This window comes from Filicampus tigris, chromosome 6, assembly GCF_054856515.1.
Source record: "Filicampus tigris isolate MCC_2025a chromosome 6, RoL_Ftig_1.0, whole genome shotgun sequence".
Taxonomy (NCBI): Eukaryota; Metazoa; Chordata; class Actinopteri; order Syngnathiformes; family Syngnathidae; genus Filicampus; species Filicampus tigris.
In genome coordinates this window covers 9,748,102-9,767,906 of record NC_141222.1, presented here as the reverse complement: position 1 = coordinate 9,767,906, position 19,805 = coordinate 9,748,102, and the positions used below count along the sequence as shown (strand labels likewise).

The 19,805-nt window shown below is 42.2% G+C and overlaps 1 protein-coding gene across 1 annotated transcript in view; it reads right to left on the bottom strand.

Annotated features, from left to right (window-relative positions):
* Positions 1–2,931: 2,931 nt before the first annotated feature.
* Positions 2,932–19,805, bottom strand: part of LOC147145715 (BCL11 transcription factor A-like) — a 37,591-nt gene continuing 20,717 nt past the window's right edge. The window contains exon 3 of the mRNA XM_086034454.1: positions 2,932–8,325. Coding sequence (XP_085890580.1) covers positions 6,317–8,325 — 2,009 coding nt within the window. The 3' untranslated portion in view covers positions 2,932–6,316. The remainder of the gene's footprint in view (positions 8,326–19,805) is intronic.

Sequence of the window (19,805 nt, the reverse complement as noted above, 5' to 3'; positions counted from 1 at the left end):
CAGTCTTCACACAGCCAGAGGGGGAGGGGAGCCGGGGCAGGAAGGGAGGCTTTTGGGGAAAGGTCACATTCCCGAAGACACTTTTGTGTATGCACGTGTGTGTGCGTGTGTGTGTGTGTGCGCGCGCGCCTGTCTGCTTGATTATGTTTCCGCTCCAGATCTGCATTATATGACATTTAAATTATTGCTGTTTTATTTTAATGCTGATCAAGTTTGCCAGTAAAGTGTGTACTTACCTTTAGTCTCATGTTAGTTCCTTGGAATACTGTATGTGTGTAGGTGCATGTTTGTGTGAAAGCATTTCAGCCCCGAAGCGTTGCTACCTATAGACATAACACAGACTTTGTTTTCTTGCTGGGCCAGACCTGCAAGTCTTGTCTGGGCAGAGCTCCTCTCCGTACACGCTACAGCAATCCTCAGATGTGTGCTTATGTGTGTATTGCGCTTGCATGCATGTGGGCATGCGTGAGTGTGTGTGGCACTGAGTGTCAGCTGTCCTGGGTGATTAGTGCTTTTATATTGTTCCAAGGAGTCCGGACGAGGCCCCCTCTTCACTGCTCTACCGCACAGCTGCAGTCTGCCTCTCCATCTCTGCTTTTCAGCCTTCCTTTTCTCCCTGACACTCAAAAAGCAAGACCAATACAGAGTATAAAACTAGAGGAAGAAGAATGGAGGTAATCGGAAGAGCAGCAAGTAAGGGCTAGGGTCATATTATGAGGATTAGAGAGGGGATTCAACACACAGAGTTTCTCCTGGACAGGATTTCCTCAGCTATGCTTGGGAGGCCTACCGTGCTTTAAACACACCCAGGCAAGTCAGGACACAGAGATGAAGTAAGAGAGTGCAAAATAGGGAGGGTGGTCAGTATAACTTCCATCATTTTTGTGAACTACCTGTACCTTCAATTGGCTAAAGGAACCGACATAAACCTATGTGCATCCCTTATAGGGCCAGCCAAAAGGTAGTGCAACGTTGCACATGTTTATTGACTTTAATCAGTCAAAGCACAATTTTTGTTCATAATGTTTCTATGTGTGGATAAGAAGCAAGGGCCAAACCTCCGCTACAAGAAAAGTATGTCTGCCATGTATAGGTTGTTGCTGCTTTAAGGTTTGTGAGCTGGGCATTGTTGGTCTCTTGACATTGAACTTGGAAGATGGGGAGGGTGTGGGAGAACACACACAAGCTAACAATCGCTCTCCCAACACCCACCCGACCAGCCCCACTTCCTTACAACTCTGCTTTATCTTAACTGTCAACACCTGGCCTAAGCAGGAACCTCTTTCTATCTGTGAACTTTAATCTGGCCCTGCTAGGCAAACAGCACCATGGCTAGGACAAGAAGAGTGATTACTCTGTCACATTGCCCTCCGGTGCCTCAGCAGGCAGGGGAGGGAAGATTGGAAGAAAATGGATTTGGACATGGGAAGATATTTATAAAGTTGAATACAGAATATGTAAAAAATGGAATGGCACACGGCGTACGATGAGATACAATAACAAGCTGGAAACGTGGTTTGGAAGGACAACAGGGAGAACAAAGATGAGAGCTGATCGGGCAAGAAACAGGATGAAATATGAAAGGCTTACGATCAAACAGATACTATACTTCGGTAACTTGACAGAACCACATGAGAGCGGATTCTTTTCATGAGGATTTAGAAGGACTTCATAAGAAAACAAATGCATTTCACTATATACTCTCGCGGGTTGAATGCAACTTCGCTGGCTTCGCATTTACTCACATTTTGAATAACTTGTTCATGTAAGAAATAATGCAAAAATAATTCACTTGATCCGGTCGCAGGATTTTTCTAGCGATAAGAGGTGGAAGACAAGCAATTTCTGCGCATGAGCGATATAAATTGTCACATGATGCATATCTGTTGCACCGTGTGAACAGTTTTAAGAGCGTTGTTACATCCGAAATGATTGTAAAACACAAAGTAGCAAAAACTCAATTTTGCTTGATTGTTTTTGTGTTAAGTGTTTGTTTTAAGTGATTGGGATTATTTTAGTGACCGGCATAAATGCTGCGAGGCTGGTTAGAATCCATGATGGAAATTTCGCAGACAAGTGTAGGCCGGAGAGGGAGAGCTGCAATGCTGTGGGAGTGGTCACAAGCAACTTCAAGTATTGTCAATCAAAGCAGTTCCTTTCATTCCCTTTAAATAGGGCCCAGTAGCCGTACATTACAATCTCAATATGGCTGTCGAGCGCATCTGCACCGTAAAGTGGGCACTCGGAGACTCCCCCCAGACCACTGATTCATCCCGGTGGGATGATATTAAATGTATAATTGTTTCTGTTTCTTGAACCAATTAGATTTCAAATTTATCCATCCCACAATAAAGTCAGCATTTTTCCACCCTCTTATTAGTTGGTTGTTACAGCCAGGTTCAACTTGGAAAATGTTTTTAGCAATCTGCACACATGAATAAATTTAATAATAAAGCATCTCTGGTGAGTATGATGTATTTCAGTCACATCTTTTCTGTTTTTATGTTATTACATAAATATTGATTCTGAACTCTTTCCAGATGATATATAATTTTTTGCGTTAAAATTGGATTGTTTCTTTAATTACAATGTGATTGGGGTATTAAGAGGTGTCTTAAATCAGGTAAATCCCCACTGATGGCCCAGTTACAAAATGCACGGCATGCCACTGCTTAGAACAGGATTTGGAGAATGAATAAATGTGTTATAATGTTTTTATGTCATACACTGGAACAAATTAGGTCTGTTTGCTTTATTCATTATAGGATTTTTTTTTCTTAAGCTAAACAAATCAGAGGTCGAGCAACTACTCTCGGACACGTAGTGTGAAGGTTCCGCTGTGTGTTTGGTATGCTGCACTTGGTGTGTGTCTTTGTGATATATGTAGAGATGTGTATACATGTATATAAAGTGAAAAACAGCAACATCACATCCAGTATGTATGTCATACGTTTTATTTTTTTCCCAAGACAAAATGGCTGAGTGAAGAGAAAAATGCAGGCAACAGCTGAAAACAGTGGCATTTCCATAACTGAAAAATAATAACATTTGTATGCTGACCAGGAACTCTTCAATGTTGATCTGTGACCTTTGGTCATCAAACAGAGAAACCAAGCCCACAGAATTCATCACAAAGGAAGGGGGAGGGGATGGTGGTCAATAAACGGACACATTTTGCTGTGACGCTGTTCTGAACAGAGGATATACTGAATGTGGGTGTACAGTCATAATAAATAATGTCAACCAATGTCAACTTCAAGTTCACTTGATAGCAGATAAGAGTACGGAACACAGACTGAGATCAGGCTGAAACGTGGATGTACATCAGTACCATCTGCTATAACAACAGGTAGCAAACCTCGTTCTATCATGTTCTCACATTGACAATATAACTTGCATATGCTATGACATGTACCCGATGTAAATCAATTATTGTGGTGGTTTTGGCAAAGTAAAATACAACATGAAATAAATTCCAAATAACAAAATAAAAATTCAGCAAAAAGAAGCACATTGCTTTTCAGATTTAGGATGGACTGATTGCATATGAAAAAAACGTTATTTTTCCTCAACAGCTGGAATGTCATCAGGTGGTACATGCTTAAGGACAGTAAAAAGTTGGCTAACAATACAACCCAACAATAGCTTGTATTACTGCATATAAAATGGCAGGAGACAAACATAGAAAAAACAAAAATGATATGTACAACCACCTGTTTTTACTTCATTGTGGTAAGTCCAGCAGGACTGCCTGAAAAAGTCATCATATGACCTCTCACCCTTGAAGAACACCACAACATTTTAGTTTTGAAAAACAATCTTATTTTCAAGCATACAAATTATTCACACTATATTATCCTGCCAAATTAAGAAAATATACGGAGGCAGCTTGTTGGGATTTTTTTCACTACAGAAAAAAAGGGTACATTGAAACCTTTAAAGAGTACAGGCAAAACCATTAAAAATACAGGCTCCAACATAAATACTATAAGTGCCTACGCTAAGTGAACATTAATTTCAAATGCAATTCTAAATACAAAAAAGTCGACCATAAATGTATTTTGAACTTAGGAACTTACATGAGTGTGCATCTTCCTATGTGTTTAAGCTCTCTCTATATATTTATTTATCATATATCTCCCCCGATGCAAAATATTTTGTTCAACCTGAAGAATTGTGTACAGTAAAGGCAAAAAAGATACAAGACATGTTCATTACAATTCAATACATAGTGATCAAGTCGTGAATGTCAACAAGACAAGAAAGAGAATCAACATCACAAATCAAATATACAATTTAAATAAAACTCTCCCCAAAAGACAATGACATGTACTTAAAAAAAAATCAGCAACACAATTAAGTTTTAAAAAAAAAAAACAAAAAAAAAAACGTCCTTTAAGTTTTGCTGTACTGATGGGTATTTTAAGGTTAGTGTGATGCAGGACATTTCAATGGCATTTTCTGCATTGATACCCAATTTAACCAAATTGAGATTTCACCCTCAAGACATATTTAGCAAAGGTTTTAATTCACGTTCTTCTTTTTAGTTTTAGTTTAGTTTAGTTCTTTTTAGTCTAGTTGTTCCTTTTTTTTTTTTTTTTTTAAATGACACCACAGTTACTGCATCGGTGAGCACAAGAGCCAAGTTTTTCCCTTGAGCATCCACCTGTAAACTGGGGAAATGGAACAGTGCACGTAAATAGTCCCAGATATGCAATCCGGTTCTCATTTTATACTCAACCAACTGTATCTCCGATTAGAGAGACAGATACAGACTGTAGGCAGAGTGACAAGTGCTATAATCATTAAAAGAATGGCAAGGCGGTGAGAGGAAATACTACAATTAAAATGAGTTAAAACGAGTCATTCAAAAAGTAAAACATACTGCGTGTGTGTGCGTGTGTGGGGGGGTGTTTGTGTGCGTGTGGGGGTGTGTGGGTGTGTGTGTGTGTGTGTGTGTGTGTGTGGAGGAGGGTATATATTTTCAATTTGGACAGTAGTTGCATTACCAATGTGAGTTTATAAAAATGTTGAAGTCTAATGCAGTCAAGAGAATAAAGAGGGCATCGAACGTTTGAATTGTAGAGACATCTGGTTATACCCATTCTCTTCCCGTAACCCCGACCCACTCCAAGTATCCCCACCATCACCAAAACCCAAATCTGCCTGATGTAAAAAAAAACCAAAAAAAACGACTCAGTGGTCTTCAAGTTAATGCTGGCTACACAGACTGCCCGGATGACACTAAAAACTGTGTTACTTAAACACACAAAAGAACGAAGATTCATTTTCAAAGAAAATAAACACTCTGGAAAATTAAGAGCTTCACGTTGGTTAGAACAACTCATCAGAGTACCCTCTTAGTATGATACACATGTACCAGAAAACAAAAACCTCCACAAACCGTTTGAGCATGTAACATGCCAGTAAACAGAATTACAATCTGAAGAATGAAAATATACAGTCAGGCAGATAAATGATTGACCAGAAATAAACATGATCTTTTTTTGTTTTCTTTTCAGCTGGTTTCTTAATGCTCTGCTCAGTCACAACACGACGGGGTTGTATAGGTGCTTGATGCAAGAACCTGTTTATTCCATTATGTGCACAAAATGTCCTGTAATCACCTACATCTGAAACGCCGAGCTTATAGCAAAAAGGAGGATTAACTAATGCAGGTAAAATATCCAAGGCACTCTTTGTTGTCATTTTACACCATAGTATTAATTTCATTGTTTGTAAAAGAAATAAGTCATGGTGCTAGTGCCTAGCGTTTGATAGGCCGCCCAATCCTTGTATATATATCTATGTACATATAGGTATTACGTCTATCTTGCATGGAAAATCATTCACAAAGATCAGTTTTAAATGTAACCCTGCTTTTTTTGACGTTTGAATAATATGACACTGTTCCACTATGCTCGGGAACAAAACTGTACATGATATGTAAAAGAGTATGAACTTTCCGCAGCGAGGGTTCAAATACGATGGCTAAATCAAAAGGATCAACAGCAACACGAGTACAACCAAAGCCACCAGTCACTGATAGTTTTAGAGTAGCCATGAACACACCGAGCATGCTGTCCAGTTACAAAAAAAATATATAAAATGTGTAAATTATTGCACAATAGAAAGGCTCAAAAAGTTTTGTTTCATACAAGAGTATTGCCCCAGTGGTTGGGAACTATAACAGGGCTGTACTGTGTACTGTCGTCTGACCCTGTAGTCCATTCCGTTCATCTATTGGCTACATAGCCAGGGTTGCATTTTAGCCAAAGGAGCCGAAAGAGAAAGCGTACAGCATGCTGTTCTTTGCCTACTCAGTCTTGATGTTGTTTGCTAAAGGACGGTCACTGTGCCACTTCTTCATGTGTTTCTCTAGAGTACTGTAGACACTGAAAGGCATGTGGCATATTTCACATTTGTAAACGTCTTTTCCCATTTGTCCGTGGGTTTTCATGTGGCGCGTGAGCTTGGAGCTCTGGGCGCAGGCATAGCTGCACAGCTCACACTTGTAGGGTCGCTCTCCAGTGTGACTGCGTCGGTGCACTGTCAAGTTGCTGCAGTTCTTGAAAACCTTCCCGCAAAACTCACAGGTGTCGCTGCGGCGGCCGTCCTTGGAGCTCGGCCTGCCGTTCCCGCTGCCGCCGTGGGGTGTGCTGGCCCCGCTGCCTGTGCCACTGCGGCCCGAAGCGGCACGCTCGCCGTCGAGCTCGCCGGGCGGAGTCGAGAAGCGCAAGCTGCCGTTCTCGGACGAGTGCTCGGATGAGGAGGCAAAGGGCGATTGTCTGGAATCTCCGCCAGTGAAGTTGATGAAGGGGTCCTTGAGTTGTCGTGAGGCAGCGTAGCCTGCTAGCCACTGGGAATAGACGTTTTCTGAGTTTGCGATCGTGGGCGTAGGGGGGTCTAGATCCTTCTCCACCTTGATACGTTTCGACAGAGGGCTCAGGGAGCCTGGGCTAATGCCTCCACCCAACAACTTCCTGGATAGACCGTCAGTGGATAAAGGTGCCAGACCATTAATTGTCGTTGTGGTCACGTCATCTGCCCGGTCTGACTCCATTGCTGAATCCTCATCAGCGGGCTCCTGCGAGGAGCTCCGACGCCGAGGGTGCAGGGCCACACTGTTTTGGTGGTGGCGAGCCCCTTCTAACCTCAGGCTAAAGCGATAGTCATTCCTCTCCTCTTCAAGATCTCGAACAACAGGCTTACCTTCCATTTCCTCCTCCTCACCCTCTTCCTCCTCCTCCTCCTCCTCCTCCTCCTCTTCCTCCTCTTCCTCCTGTTCCTCTTCCTCCTCCTCTTCCTCCTCCTCCTCATCTTCCTCCTCTTCTCCATTTTCAGCCATCAGACCATTGTTCTCACTCTTGAACTTGGCCACCACTGACTTGAGAGCATCAGTTGCACTTCCCATCAGCTCACTGGTGCCGGGCTCAGGAGAGCTGGCTGTCGAAAGTCCATCTTCTGACTTGGCATTAAGCACCAAAGACTTGTTCTGACAGTGTGTCTTCATGTGTCGTTTTAGCTTACTTGCCTGGGTGCAGGCGTGGTTACACAGATGACACTTGAATGGCTTTTCCCCGGTGTGGCTCCGTCTGTGCACAATCAGGTTACTCTGGAACTTGAAAGTCTTCCCACAGAACTCGCAAGACTTTGCCTTTAATGGCGTGCCCGGTTGAGCTGCGTTGGATGTGGCATTGGGGGTAGACCTCGAGCCAGAAGGTGACTGAGAGGTGGAAAGAGGCGGTGTTGCGGAGAAGGGAGGCTTTGAACCTGGCTGGAATGGTTGAAGAATCCGTTGCATAGGGTTGGGCCGATTCGGGGAGAGAGGAGGTGAGGCTCCTGTGGCGTTCCCAGCCAGTTCACGGAGCCTTCTGGAGAAGTCCATGTTTGGGGGAGGTTCAAGTGGTATTGAATTGAGCCTCATCACCCTGTCAAAGGCGCTAGGATGGTGGGTTGCCAGGGCCAGGTCATCGGGGCTGAGGTGATGACGTGGGGGCGGGCTGAACAGGGGCGGGGTCCGTGGATAACGGCCCTCTCGAGGAGTAGATACTGAATCTCGGCCGGACCCGGACCCCGGCATTCGCAGCAGGCTGTAAGGACTCCCTTCAGCCAGGTGCACGGCATGAAGGGGAGGCTGGGATGAGGCACAGTCACCCCCCATTCCAGGAGCAGCAGCTACACGAGGGGTGAGCGGACTGCCTGGCTCACTCTCCAGATAGATGCGGAAACCGTGGGTGTTCTGAGCATGCTGGAGAAGGAACCAGGCGCTGGTGAAGGGCTGCTTGCATGTGGTGCAGGTGTAACTGCTGGGCTCATCTTTATCTGTCAAAAAATCAAAACAATAAAATGTGAATGAAAAAGTGAAAACAAGGAGGACTTGTAGGGTTTAAACATGCCATTTTAGATGAATGCAAAGAATATATATATATATATATATATATATATATATATATATATATATATATATATATATATATATATATATATATATATATACATATATATATGTATGTGTCTGCGTATGAAGAGCTATCTTACAAAAGGCTATTTTATGCTGTTTAATACAGTAAATTGTCAGTTCAATCAGTTCACCGTCAAAAACAACTGACAAATCACACATTCTAAAATCCTGCATTTTCTACACCACGTATCCTGCTCAGGGTTAGCGTATCCCAGCTGACTTCAGCCGAACTACACCCTGGACTGGTCGCCAGTCAGTCCCAGACAGACTGACAGTATGGAGACAGACAGCCATTCACACTCGCATTCATACCAACACTGAGTGGTAAACGCTGCCTCACCAAAGTCAACTGAAATAATAATAACCAATTGAAAAATAGTTTATTATACATTTTAGTTCAAACACTTCACATCCAGAAATTCATCCGTTCTTCTTTTCAAACAACTTATGCAATGCATTATGAATATAGTCAAGTCAATTCATATAATTTTTTATCTCAAGGGCACTTTATATAGGGAGCAGGTCTTGAAGTACACACTTCATACATTAACACACTGAACACCAAGTGAACCTCACGAGAGCAAGTACAATAACATTTAAGTATTTTATTATTATTATTACTATTACACTAAAAAATGTTTTTAATTATTACTAATTTTATGGAATGAAATTACTTGATCTATTCTTAAGATACCTTTGGGCCTAGATTGAAGGAGGGAAATCAATGATATTCTATTCATATATAAAATAGCGTACAATGTGTAAAATTGCTGAAAGGCAAACAACAGTGTGTGAAATACTGTACCATACAATAGAATCATAGAAAATGAAAACAATGATTAGAAAATTCTAAAACCGCAAATAGACATTTTGTGTAATGAGTCCTTGTACACACACCTGTGCTTAGCCTGACAACGCATTCCCACTCTTGCGAAACAGTCGTCCGCCGCTATGGTTTTGTTTACACAGTAGGCGAGCTCGAGCACACAACGTATTTAATGCTGCATATTTAACGTGAATATAAATACAAGGTCACCTATTCTTAATATATAGCAGCATTTTTCAAAGCACAGATCCACACTATAAGCAAAATGGAAAATTGTTACTGGGGATGCACTTTTCAAAATGCATTTCATGCATTGCTTTTATATCTTATGCAGTACGGATTTATTTAAATCCTCTCAGGTGGACAGAATAGGAGAAGGTGGGGAAAGCAGAAGTGAAAGATATGCTAAATAAAAATCATCCGCCACTTGCAAATGTGCACCGTCTTTCATCTCTTGGCTTCCCCTATATTTGTTTCCTCTTTTTTTTTTTCGCAAGGGGACTCGTTTCTGAATTGATTTGCAAAAGAAAAAAGAAAATGATTGTTACACACTGGTGGCCAAGGAGAAGTACGAGGAAGACGCAAGATTGCCTGAGTGTGCGACTGTGCATACGAGCCATCCCTAAGATGGTGGACAGGCTTGCATGTTTTCAACCCGCAGTGGCACCGAGACAAAGAGGTGAAGATGGGACAGTAAGAGGAGACTGCTGCTGAGAGAAAAGAAGGATGTTGTGGATGAGCAATAATGGGAACCGAATGGTGTTGTGTGCCCCCTTTCTATCTCGTGTGTCCATAACCGTCGTGGCCCCCTCCGAACAATCTCACTTAAAGACCTTAACATGGCATAAAATGTGCACCCAATCAAACCTCCATGCAAAGCTTTTTCTTCTGAGTGAAAGGAGTTAGAAGGGGGTATACGGGTAAATTATGGATCATTACAATCTGAAAAAAAATTACAGTTAATTGTTGCCACCTGCAAGGGGTTTGACCCACCGTGGAATTTTTCCATCATAAACAGCCATTTGTTCATACACGGTTTTCTCCCTCTCTCACAAGCAAAAAATACAATTTGCTCATAACATTGACTTTGCCTATACAAAGGTTTCCTGAGACACTGTGTGTTTTTATGGTTTATGGCTGCAATAACCTGACGTCTACTGTTCACTTTGATTTGATTAGCAGCCTGTGTATATATATATATATATATATATATATATATATATCCTCGCCCTGAGTGTGAACAGATGGTGCATATATGCATGAGGAGGAAAACAGATATTTTTTCTGTTATTGTAAACGACAAAAGACGTATCGCAGGGAGCGTGGAGGGGTGGGGGAAATGGGGGGCCGGCTCCTCGGAGACACTTTGCAATTGACGAAGAAAGGAAAGCACTGCAGGATCTTGGAAATAAAGAAGGAAAGCAAGGAAGGCGGTTCAGAGGAGGGAGAGAAGTGTGGCGTGAAGGGGACATTCCTAATGACACGTTTCTGAAGGACAGAACACAACGCTTCCATGTCGCAAGTGAATTCATTTTCCGATGTGACAAAAGCAGCATGTCTTGTGCAATCACAAATCCATCCCTGGAATTAGTCAGTGTTCATGCCACAAGCAACAAAATAATTGTTATTCTAGCAAGGCAGTGGACACACTGATGGCCATGAAAAAAAACTAACCAAAGCAGGCCTAGCTGCGTGACAGTGGATATCTTAATAAGCCCATTTTTTCCCCCTTAATAGCCGTCCTCAAAAAGATGGAAGGACGGTTTTTAAAAGGAGAAACATTATTCTGACATGCCATTTGATGGCCTCGAAGGGCTTTTCATACCATCGGAAAACAGCGAGATGTGTGAGGCAAGAATGATCTTATACACACATCTGTCCTCTAATGGAATAAAGAAGTACTCATTCTCCTTGTCTGGCTCTCCCCTTCCAGTATGTGGTGAGTTAGGACTGGAGAGTAGAAGAGCTTGGCCTAATGCTGGATCTCTAAGTCCCTTTGAAATAGGATCAGCCGAAAGGAGAAACCACACTGACAACCCTGTAGCTACCATTTCATGGCAATGGCTGAGAAAGGGGTCTTTTGGGGAGTAATGGCAAAGAAGCCTAAATTCAAAGTGAAAAGAGAAAGATGGAGCATTTGTAAGAAAGAGGAAACAGTATGAAGAAGGTAAGAGGCAGAAGGCAAATCTAGAACAGTCAAGGAAAGAAGGAGGTTAACAAGACATTCAAATTCCCTTTCATCACATTGCAACACAAAGAAGTCTAGGAAACGTGGTCATCCTGATAATTGGCAGGGAATTACGATCCGGATTGCATTCTAAAACGTGCAACAAATAATGACACAAAAGGAATGATTGCACCTTAAAGAACAGATGGGGTCACCTGTGGCTGCTTATGCCAGGTACAGGATAAAAAAAATCACGGGAACAGACAGCAGCGATATTATCAAGTAGGAAAAACAATCATCAGAGAGTCCATGAGGAGAAAGGGGGGGCGACAAACTGTTCAATAAATGAGTACAATTCTTTTTATGTAGCAGACCTATGGTCTGGGGTTGGGATGGGACAGGATTTTTTTCTGTGGAAGTGAGATGGAACCGCAGTGAAAATCCACTCCTATGTCACCCTCTATACCACACTCACAGCACTCATCTAGAAACGGTGTTGATCTTGTACATTTCTAACCACACTTGCGATTAGGGCCAGACCGATTAATTGGGTGGTCGATTTAATATGCCGATTATGGCCCTTTAAACATCGTTTGACGATTATTTTTACCTTTATGTACTCTAAACATGTACAGCAGTTGTGCAGAGACATAACACTAATACCATTATTTATTGCAAATAAATCTGTACCGCAACATTATATCCTTAAAAATACACAATGAAATCTGTTGATAAGGTAACTCTATGGGCCTGCCATTTAAAACAAAGGAAATCTTCATTTTTACCAGCAATGCCTAGGTGAATAATGCAAGTTGTGTAATGCAAGGAATTGAACTGGATGCCACTATTTTACACACAAATTAAAGTCACAGTTTAAAATAATAAAAAATAATACAATAAAAACAAAAACATAAATCAAACATTAACTCAAGAAATTCAACACACAACACAGACACATTCAACTACTGGTAATACGTAACACATATATGACATGGTTTAATGTCTTTATAACTTCATTAATTATGTGTACGAAATGGATTCTGGTAACCAAAAAAGCGAATTAATTTTTTTAACAATATATTTACAGTTGACGCCCGCTATTTGCACGGAAAAGGGACCAGGCCAGCTAGCAAAATCCCCAAATCCATGTATAATTGACGCCCACTGAAATGAATTGGTGGGTAAAAAAAACAAAAGAAAATTGCATTATATCAATGGGGGTAAGAAAAAATGAATGCATTATGTGTTGTTTAAATTAGTCTGCAAAATAATTGATCTTCTGTATTTTTTTCTGCCAAAAATCAGCACTGGCAACAACTCAGAAAATCCATTTTGGTCGGGCCCTACTTAAGATGCTTCTAACCTCCAAATCCAGTTCAACACATGCAATCTACTTGCATGCATAACAAGCGACACCACTGATTTATTGCTGTGCTCCATTTTTTTTTCTTAGCCCGAACTCCACAAGAGCACGCGCAGTACAGTGCAGACTGTCAAGGATGGACACCTGTGTTCCTTAAATTGGCAATAATGCCCACTATCTTCTGAGGAAGTCACAAATTAATTAGAACATTACTGGATCCACTCTGTGGATCACCACAAAAATGTCATGTGTTTTTCCCACTGGTCCATGCCAGTGACTTTAAGGGGTTGTTTATGTCTATTTTTATAAAACAGCATGCGTGAGCACATCACATTAAGGTGTGTCTGTGCTGCTCCCGTTTTTGCTTTAGTAGCACAAACAGTGAGGAGGATAAGCAGTTGGTAGTAAGTAGAATGGCATGCAAATTAAAAAAATATTGTTTGCAAAAGCTTTTGCAGCCCTGTGTGAATTTGGGTAATTTTGATCATGTAGTCTATACAAAACACAAAACACCATAAAACTGCCATTTTTGCGATATTGTTGTCCTGTAAATGTGCCCTAAATTACAGGTGCATACAAAACAATAGATACAACACAAAATATGGTGTAAGCAAACAAAAAAAGTACAAAGTACACAAATATAGGTTTTTGTTCCAATCCATCCAGCTGTCTAACTTGCTAGCAACGTACAGAAAAGTTTAGTGACTTGTTTGACCTCCATTTTTTTGTTTTGTCCTTCACCACATACAGTGGGGTCTGCTTGTCCTGGTAAGGCCACATAGCTCTCAGTGAGATTGGTCATTTAGCTAATGGAGGAAAGAGCTAACAGGATTACCATGCAGGTCTTCCAAATGGGGAAGGAAGAGGAGGATGGCACCAGCAGAGGAGATGATGGGGACATCACATGTCATCGCCATTTCGAAAAGTTATCAGTGGCCTGAGCTTGGGAGCACTCGCACACCTCTAAAGTGATTATGCTAATAGCAGGTCATTGCCAATATTCAAAAGTGTTTATAGGTGTTGGAGTTTGTGCCTTGGGAAGACTGAGGGCTGTCAATACAGTGCCTCTTAAGAGCACCTCAGCCGTAACGCTTGTTAATGTGATTACGACTCTGTTTATGTCATTAGTGTATTCACAGGCAGGGATTGGACAGAGGTGAAGCGTGAACCAGGACGAGCTATGTTGACAAAGAAGAGGAGGATGCTGTTAAAACTCTTTCTAAGTAAATTTTTCATTGATATGACTTTCACATGCCTCAAGCCCCTATTTCACAGAGCTGCAAAGGTTTGCTAGTGTTAGCGAACGTAATGAATGTGGTTTCTTTGTCAGGGCTCGTTCAAGGCAAAGAGATTTTGAATAGGTTCAAAATTTGATGGCGACAAAAAAAAAACTCCGACCATTAAACTGTTTGCAAATGTCTGGCAAACATCTTTGCAAACTTTTTCAACCTTGAACGAAACCTGAAGAAAAAACATCATTCGGGCCGTGCGCTAACACTCACCAACCTTCATGGATGTTGACAAATAGTAAATATGCATGAATGTGAGAAAAGACTTGTCTTTCCAAATTTTGGTCAAACTTCTTTTTTGCCTCTTTAATGATTCATTTGAGTAAGAAAACCTCAAACAGAGCTGCAGAGTGGCCTTGTTACTTATCTTTTACCTCCAACAAACCGTGCCTGTATTTCTCTGTCCCACAACCACACACACACACATGCTCGCACACTCACTTCTTTGTCACGGGCCAAACTCGTTGTGGCGTGCTGAGCCAATGGCCGCAAACAAAAGGTTTGTTTGACCAACAGTTGTTTCTAAGGCCCTGTCTACACGTAGCCGGGGTTTGTGAAAACGCCGGATATAAGCCTGCGGTTAGCCCTATCATCCACATGTCCCTGGAGTTTTATCAGTAAAAACTCCAAAAATCTCCACAGCGGACGGAGTTTTGCGGATATCTCCGGATTAGCGTTTTGCTATGGACGGTTACACCTGGAGATTTACGTCATCACTGTGCGACAACAATGCTTTGATGTCATTGCGCGACTTGTGTTTTCACGCGAGTCAACATGGATTCTCGCGGCGCTGCGTTGGTTGTAGCCATTCTCGATGCGCTTTTTGCTTACTTATTTGTCCGCAACCAACCACTGCATCTCGTTGAAAGCAATTTGGACCTCTTGTCGGTTCTCCCGAACGAGTTTGGCTCCGTGTTTTTGGTTTCGTAAAAGTGACGTCAAAGGACAGACACTTCTTCTGAATTGACAGTTTGGCTAACTACTGCCACCCAGAGGCTTGGCATGCGTTTGAGAACGCACTTCCGCGGCTTCGTGTGGATGCCTTTTTTTTTTTACGTGTATTCCAACGCAGGCGGGGGGAGATATACGGTTGTTAAAAGACCCCGGCTACGTGTAGACAAGGCAAAGCCGGATACAGGGAATGCTGTTTACTGAACAGAACGCCAGCCAGCCAGCCAGGCCTAAATCCAAGCCTTTTACGAGTCTGAATGGCCTGCAATACTGGTTGTTGTTGAGAGTCACACACACACACACACACACAAGACATTTCAGAGAAGCTAACCACGACATACGCCACACACATACAGTAGAAAGGGGGAGACCCAAGATGGCAAAAAGGAGGAAATGAAAAAGAAACGTTGTGCTGGCACAGAAAAGCAAGCATGTCCAAGCAGATCTTCAGATAAACTGCATGGTGGTTATAAAGGGTCTATGGCCAAATATATGAGGGGTGTGACCAATTTTTTTTTTCGGGGGTGGCAAGTGTGACACAACACCTTAGTGAGTGTGTCGCCGTGCATGTATTGGTGTAAACTGAGGTGAGTATTAAAACAATGTCTACTGGCGGGATTAAGACACACTTGCCACGATAGTTCTAAAGCAAGCACTACATTGACTGTTTCCCTGTGTAACTTTACAGTTTAATCTTTTTGGACCATTGAATCATGTTTGAACTGACCATCCACCCACACATTTATTCATTCAGCCATTCACCTCTAAACCCTTCCGTCTATCCATCCATTCAAACTGAGCTCAGATGGGAAGCATTGCGTTCGGGTGCCACTCGGTCCGATAGACCTTGTAATAATCTGGGCCAGCCGTGTCTCATTATTTGTTCTCTGCTTACCAACAACAGTGGGAGGCTGAACGTTGTTGTTTCTCATCGTTGCTCTAATGGTACATTGAAAAAGGCCTCTGGGCCTCGAAGCTTAACTAGTCTAATTAAATGGACCGTCACTTATACGAGCATCTGCAGAGATTATTTATTGAGTCTGGATGCGCTTCACAGGATCAAACCGCTGTCAGATGAGCCAACCCTCAGTGGAGTCGGCATTAAATAAAAGAAAGGATTCAAAGAAACTGCCAATTGTCAGTTTAAGCACACATACCCAGGTACATAGTAGACTTAATCAAGCATGAGTATTTTTGGACTCGGGTAACATCCCAGATGGGCAAGTGTCTGAGAACATCAGAGGGGATATGTGAAGTCTTCCGTCAGCTAAAGATGTATTTGAAATACTGCATATTGAGCGAAGCAAAGCACATTCAAATGGACTAACACAAACCTTGAGTGTTAAAGATAAAATGAATATTTTTTGAAAAGCAGCATTCACATTATAGAATGCTGCCTTTTTCTTACAACCAAGGTCCAGGTTTGAAGAGCACTGGCAAGATAGCCCGCCTTAAGACATTAGGCCAATAGCATGAGATTCGCTATCTCTGCATAGCTCAGCTTATGACAGGCTGGCGTCCCCGCAGAAAGGATGGAGGGGGAGCACGAGGTCGGCTAGCAGCACATTTCTGCATAAATCTCTGGACAGATAGCATCAGGGGAGTGGAAACAGAAGAGGGAGGCAAGCAAGCAGCAGAGGATGATAAGGCCCCCGGGGCAGGGCATTCGACACTGTCAAAACTGTTTCGTCTCTGGCTATTGTATGAGTGGAGCACGTTATGAGCCTGCATATGATTTGCCGGTACGCGATTCAGCCTCACCGGAGCATCGAGGGCTCTGTATCTGACCTTCCGGCTTTAGCTCTCTTCTGTCTTCGCTGACATGTGGGAAGATAGACAGAGTAATAAAAGCACCCCATTCTAGGAGACAATGACGAGCTCAAGCGAGCATGTTGCATCTCGTTGCAATAAGGCCACAACGGTCAAGTTCTTTCGTTGTGGAGATTCTGAATTCTGAAAACAATGACAATGAAGTATGCCAGGCGGTTAAAAACAGTCAAAGCTAATACTAACAATTTTGCCACGCTCAATATACAGTAATGCAGTGCATTTTTACAGCATTGCAAGCTACAATCGCATTGACAGATATTGTTTAATGACAGTGTCATATAGTGTCAATCAATGATGAATATTATCTCTGTATAGGCAAAATGTTTGATACACCTTTAATGGGACTCATACAGGCGTATCCAAAGTAGCTGGAGGGGGTTGCGAGTGGTCCCCAATATGTCTATTGGTTTTACTCATTTGCTAGCTTGTGCATTTAATATTAGCGTTACGCAATTGAGACAACTTGGCTTTGGAGGGCGTGGGGGGCATTGTGTAATGTAAGGTAAGCATACCGCTCTGCCTGTTATTGCCTTTATTCTATTTGTATTTTAAATTGTCCGTCATTTAAATTTTAAATGACATGTCTGTTCTTGGTGTTGGATTTTATCAAATAAATTTTCCCCCAAAATGCAACTTATACGCTAGTGTGACTTATTTATGTTTGTTCCTTCTTTGTAACGCATTTTGTGGCTGGTGCGACTTGTACTCCGGAGCGATGGATAGTCCAGAAAATACGGTACGTTCACAATAATACCTAGGGCTCATTTAGAGTGCTCAATTATCCTACCATACATGGTTTTGGAATGTGGGAGCAAACCGGAGTACCCGAAGGATACCCACGCAGGCACAGGGAGAACATTCAAACTCCACACAGGAAGGCCGGGGCCAGATTCCAACCCACGACCTCTGCACTGTGAGGTGGACGTGCTAAACAGTCGTCCACCGTGCCACCCCAGCAATAACATAATTAAATAAAATCAAACTTGTCTTAATTCATGGCTACTTCTGATGCCTTGGCCATTGCGGTGGGGGGAGCATAATACAGACATCTACTGTATAATACACAAAAAAGACTTTCACAGCTAAGTGACAGTGTAAGAAGTAATAATATGAATCTGTATTCGCAGAGCATAAAAAGATATTTGCCTGTGATTATTGTCATATTGTGTGTCTATGTGCTGCTGCACTTCTTTGTGTTCAAATACCATTTGCTATTTGGTTGATATTTGATATTGGTTTAACACTGCAACATTGATGGTATTCCATTGTGTGTTAACATTAAGCTAGCGGACTTTCCTTAGACAAAGTTATGTGGTTGTTTTAATTAAACATTTAATTATTTTTTGTTTTATGTTTTGTTTAACAGTAAACTTCAACTTCAGGTGACCAAAAAAACTGCTTGAAACAAGCATTTACCCTCTTTTTTGAAAGTTTGCTGCTTCCCTCTAGGGATCGTTTCGCATATTTTTTTCAGTCAACCCCCCGCTCGTCAACCCCCCCCCCCCCCCCCCCCCCCCGCAAAAAAAAACAACGACAAGCAATGGCTTGTGTCTTGAAAAAAATCGTTAGTTGGTGCACGGGATAAACTTTTCCATAGTTACCAGTGATGATACACAACACAAATACGCTAATAAAATTACTCAAGATTTCCTCTAGATATCACATATACATGGAAGGGAAAATTAGGCAATGCATAGTTAACACTAATGTGAACTGCATATCTTTCATCCTGAACACGGTCGAAGTAAACCCAAAGGTTTCTACACGGCATCCTGTACATGAGCCATCATTTAGATCCAAGTCAACAAGAGCTGTTTTAACATGTGGTTATTTTTCACCCTGTCCTACCACCGCAGGGTGAGAGGACCAGGGCATGTGAGCTTGGGCCAACCATAGCAGCTCGTTATGCAGACCAGCCTTAAGGCATGGTGGTAGGACATGGAAGTTGAAAACAAGAGGACTAGTGTGTTGCCGTGTCCCGTGGCCCAGAGCTGTGGAGACTGAGGCTTTAACACGCGTCCCATCTGGTGTGTGTGACTGTGCACACGGTGGTTGAGTGGCTAAAGACAAGGCAATAGCCTGACTCTTACGATCGAACGGCAACTCGGGGTCCGACATAGCTGCAAATGAATTCCCATTGCAAGTGTGAAGTCAAAGTATCTCTCTGTAAATGCAATGGCCAAGGCTGGACTATAGATGACACAGACCCTTTGGCCAGTTCACTCTTTGCACTAATGTAAGCTACATCAGAAATGACATTTAACAGAGACCTAAGTGCCCTAACCAACTACCAATCACCACTCAACCAGTCCCCTCCCTATTATTAATTAATTGGGGAGAAAGCATTGTTGTGCCACTTCCTAACCCAGTTACATTTCAAATCCTGATTAAAATTGCAAAATGGCCTCCTGTTCAGCTCCTGAAAGACATTCTGTTGAACACGGGAGGAGACTCGGCAGAACGAGGTGGTGGTCACATATCTAAAGGTTCATCTGTCTACCGGAGTTCACAGATTTGTCTAAAGAGTGATTTAGTAGTCTTGATATGATCTCTGACTTTAATATTCCTTTTGACAAACGTCCCCATGAAATCTTGATAGAATAATCTGCATTTGCATTATTCGGTGTAGGATGCAATGTTCCTCTTCAGTCAGCTAGTGATTACCTACAAGTAATGTTTACCATCAACAACCATCCAAAAGATGGATGGGCCATATGTTCGTCAATGGCAGGCCACGCTCCACACAATTCTTCATCTTCGAAGCCCACCGTGCCAGATTCCTTCCCTCTAATTGAAGACATGTGGCATGATTAGCTGCTATGGCAATGCACGAGCAGCATTTAAAATGGTGGACAACAGCGCCTATACTTTGTGAGAGTAATCACCTCACTGGTGGCCCTTAAAAGCATATTTAA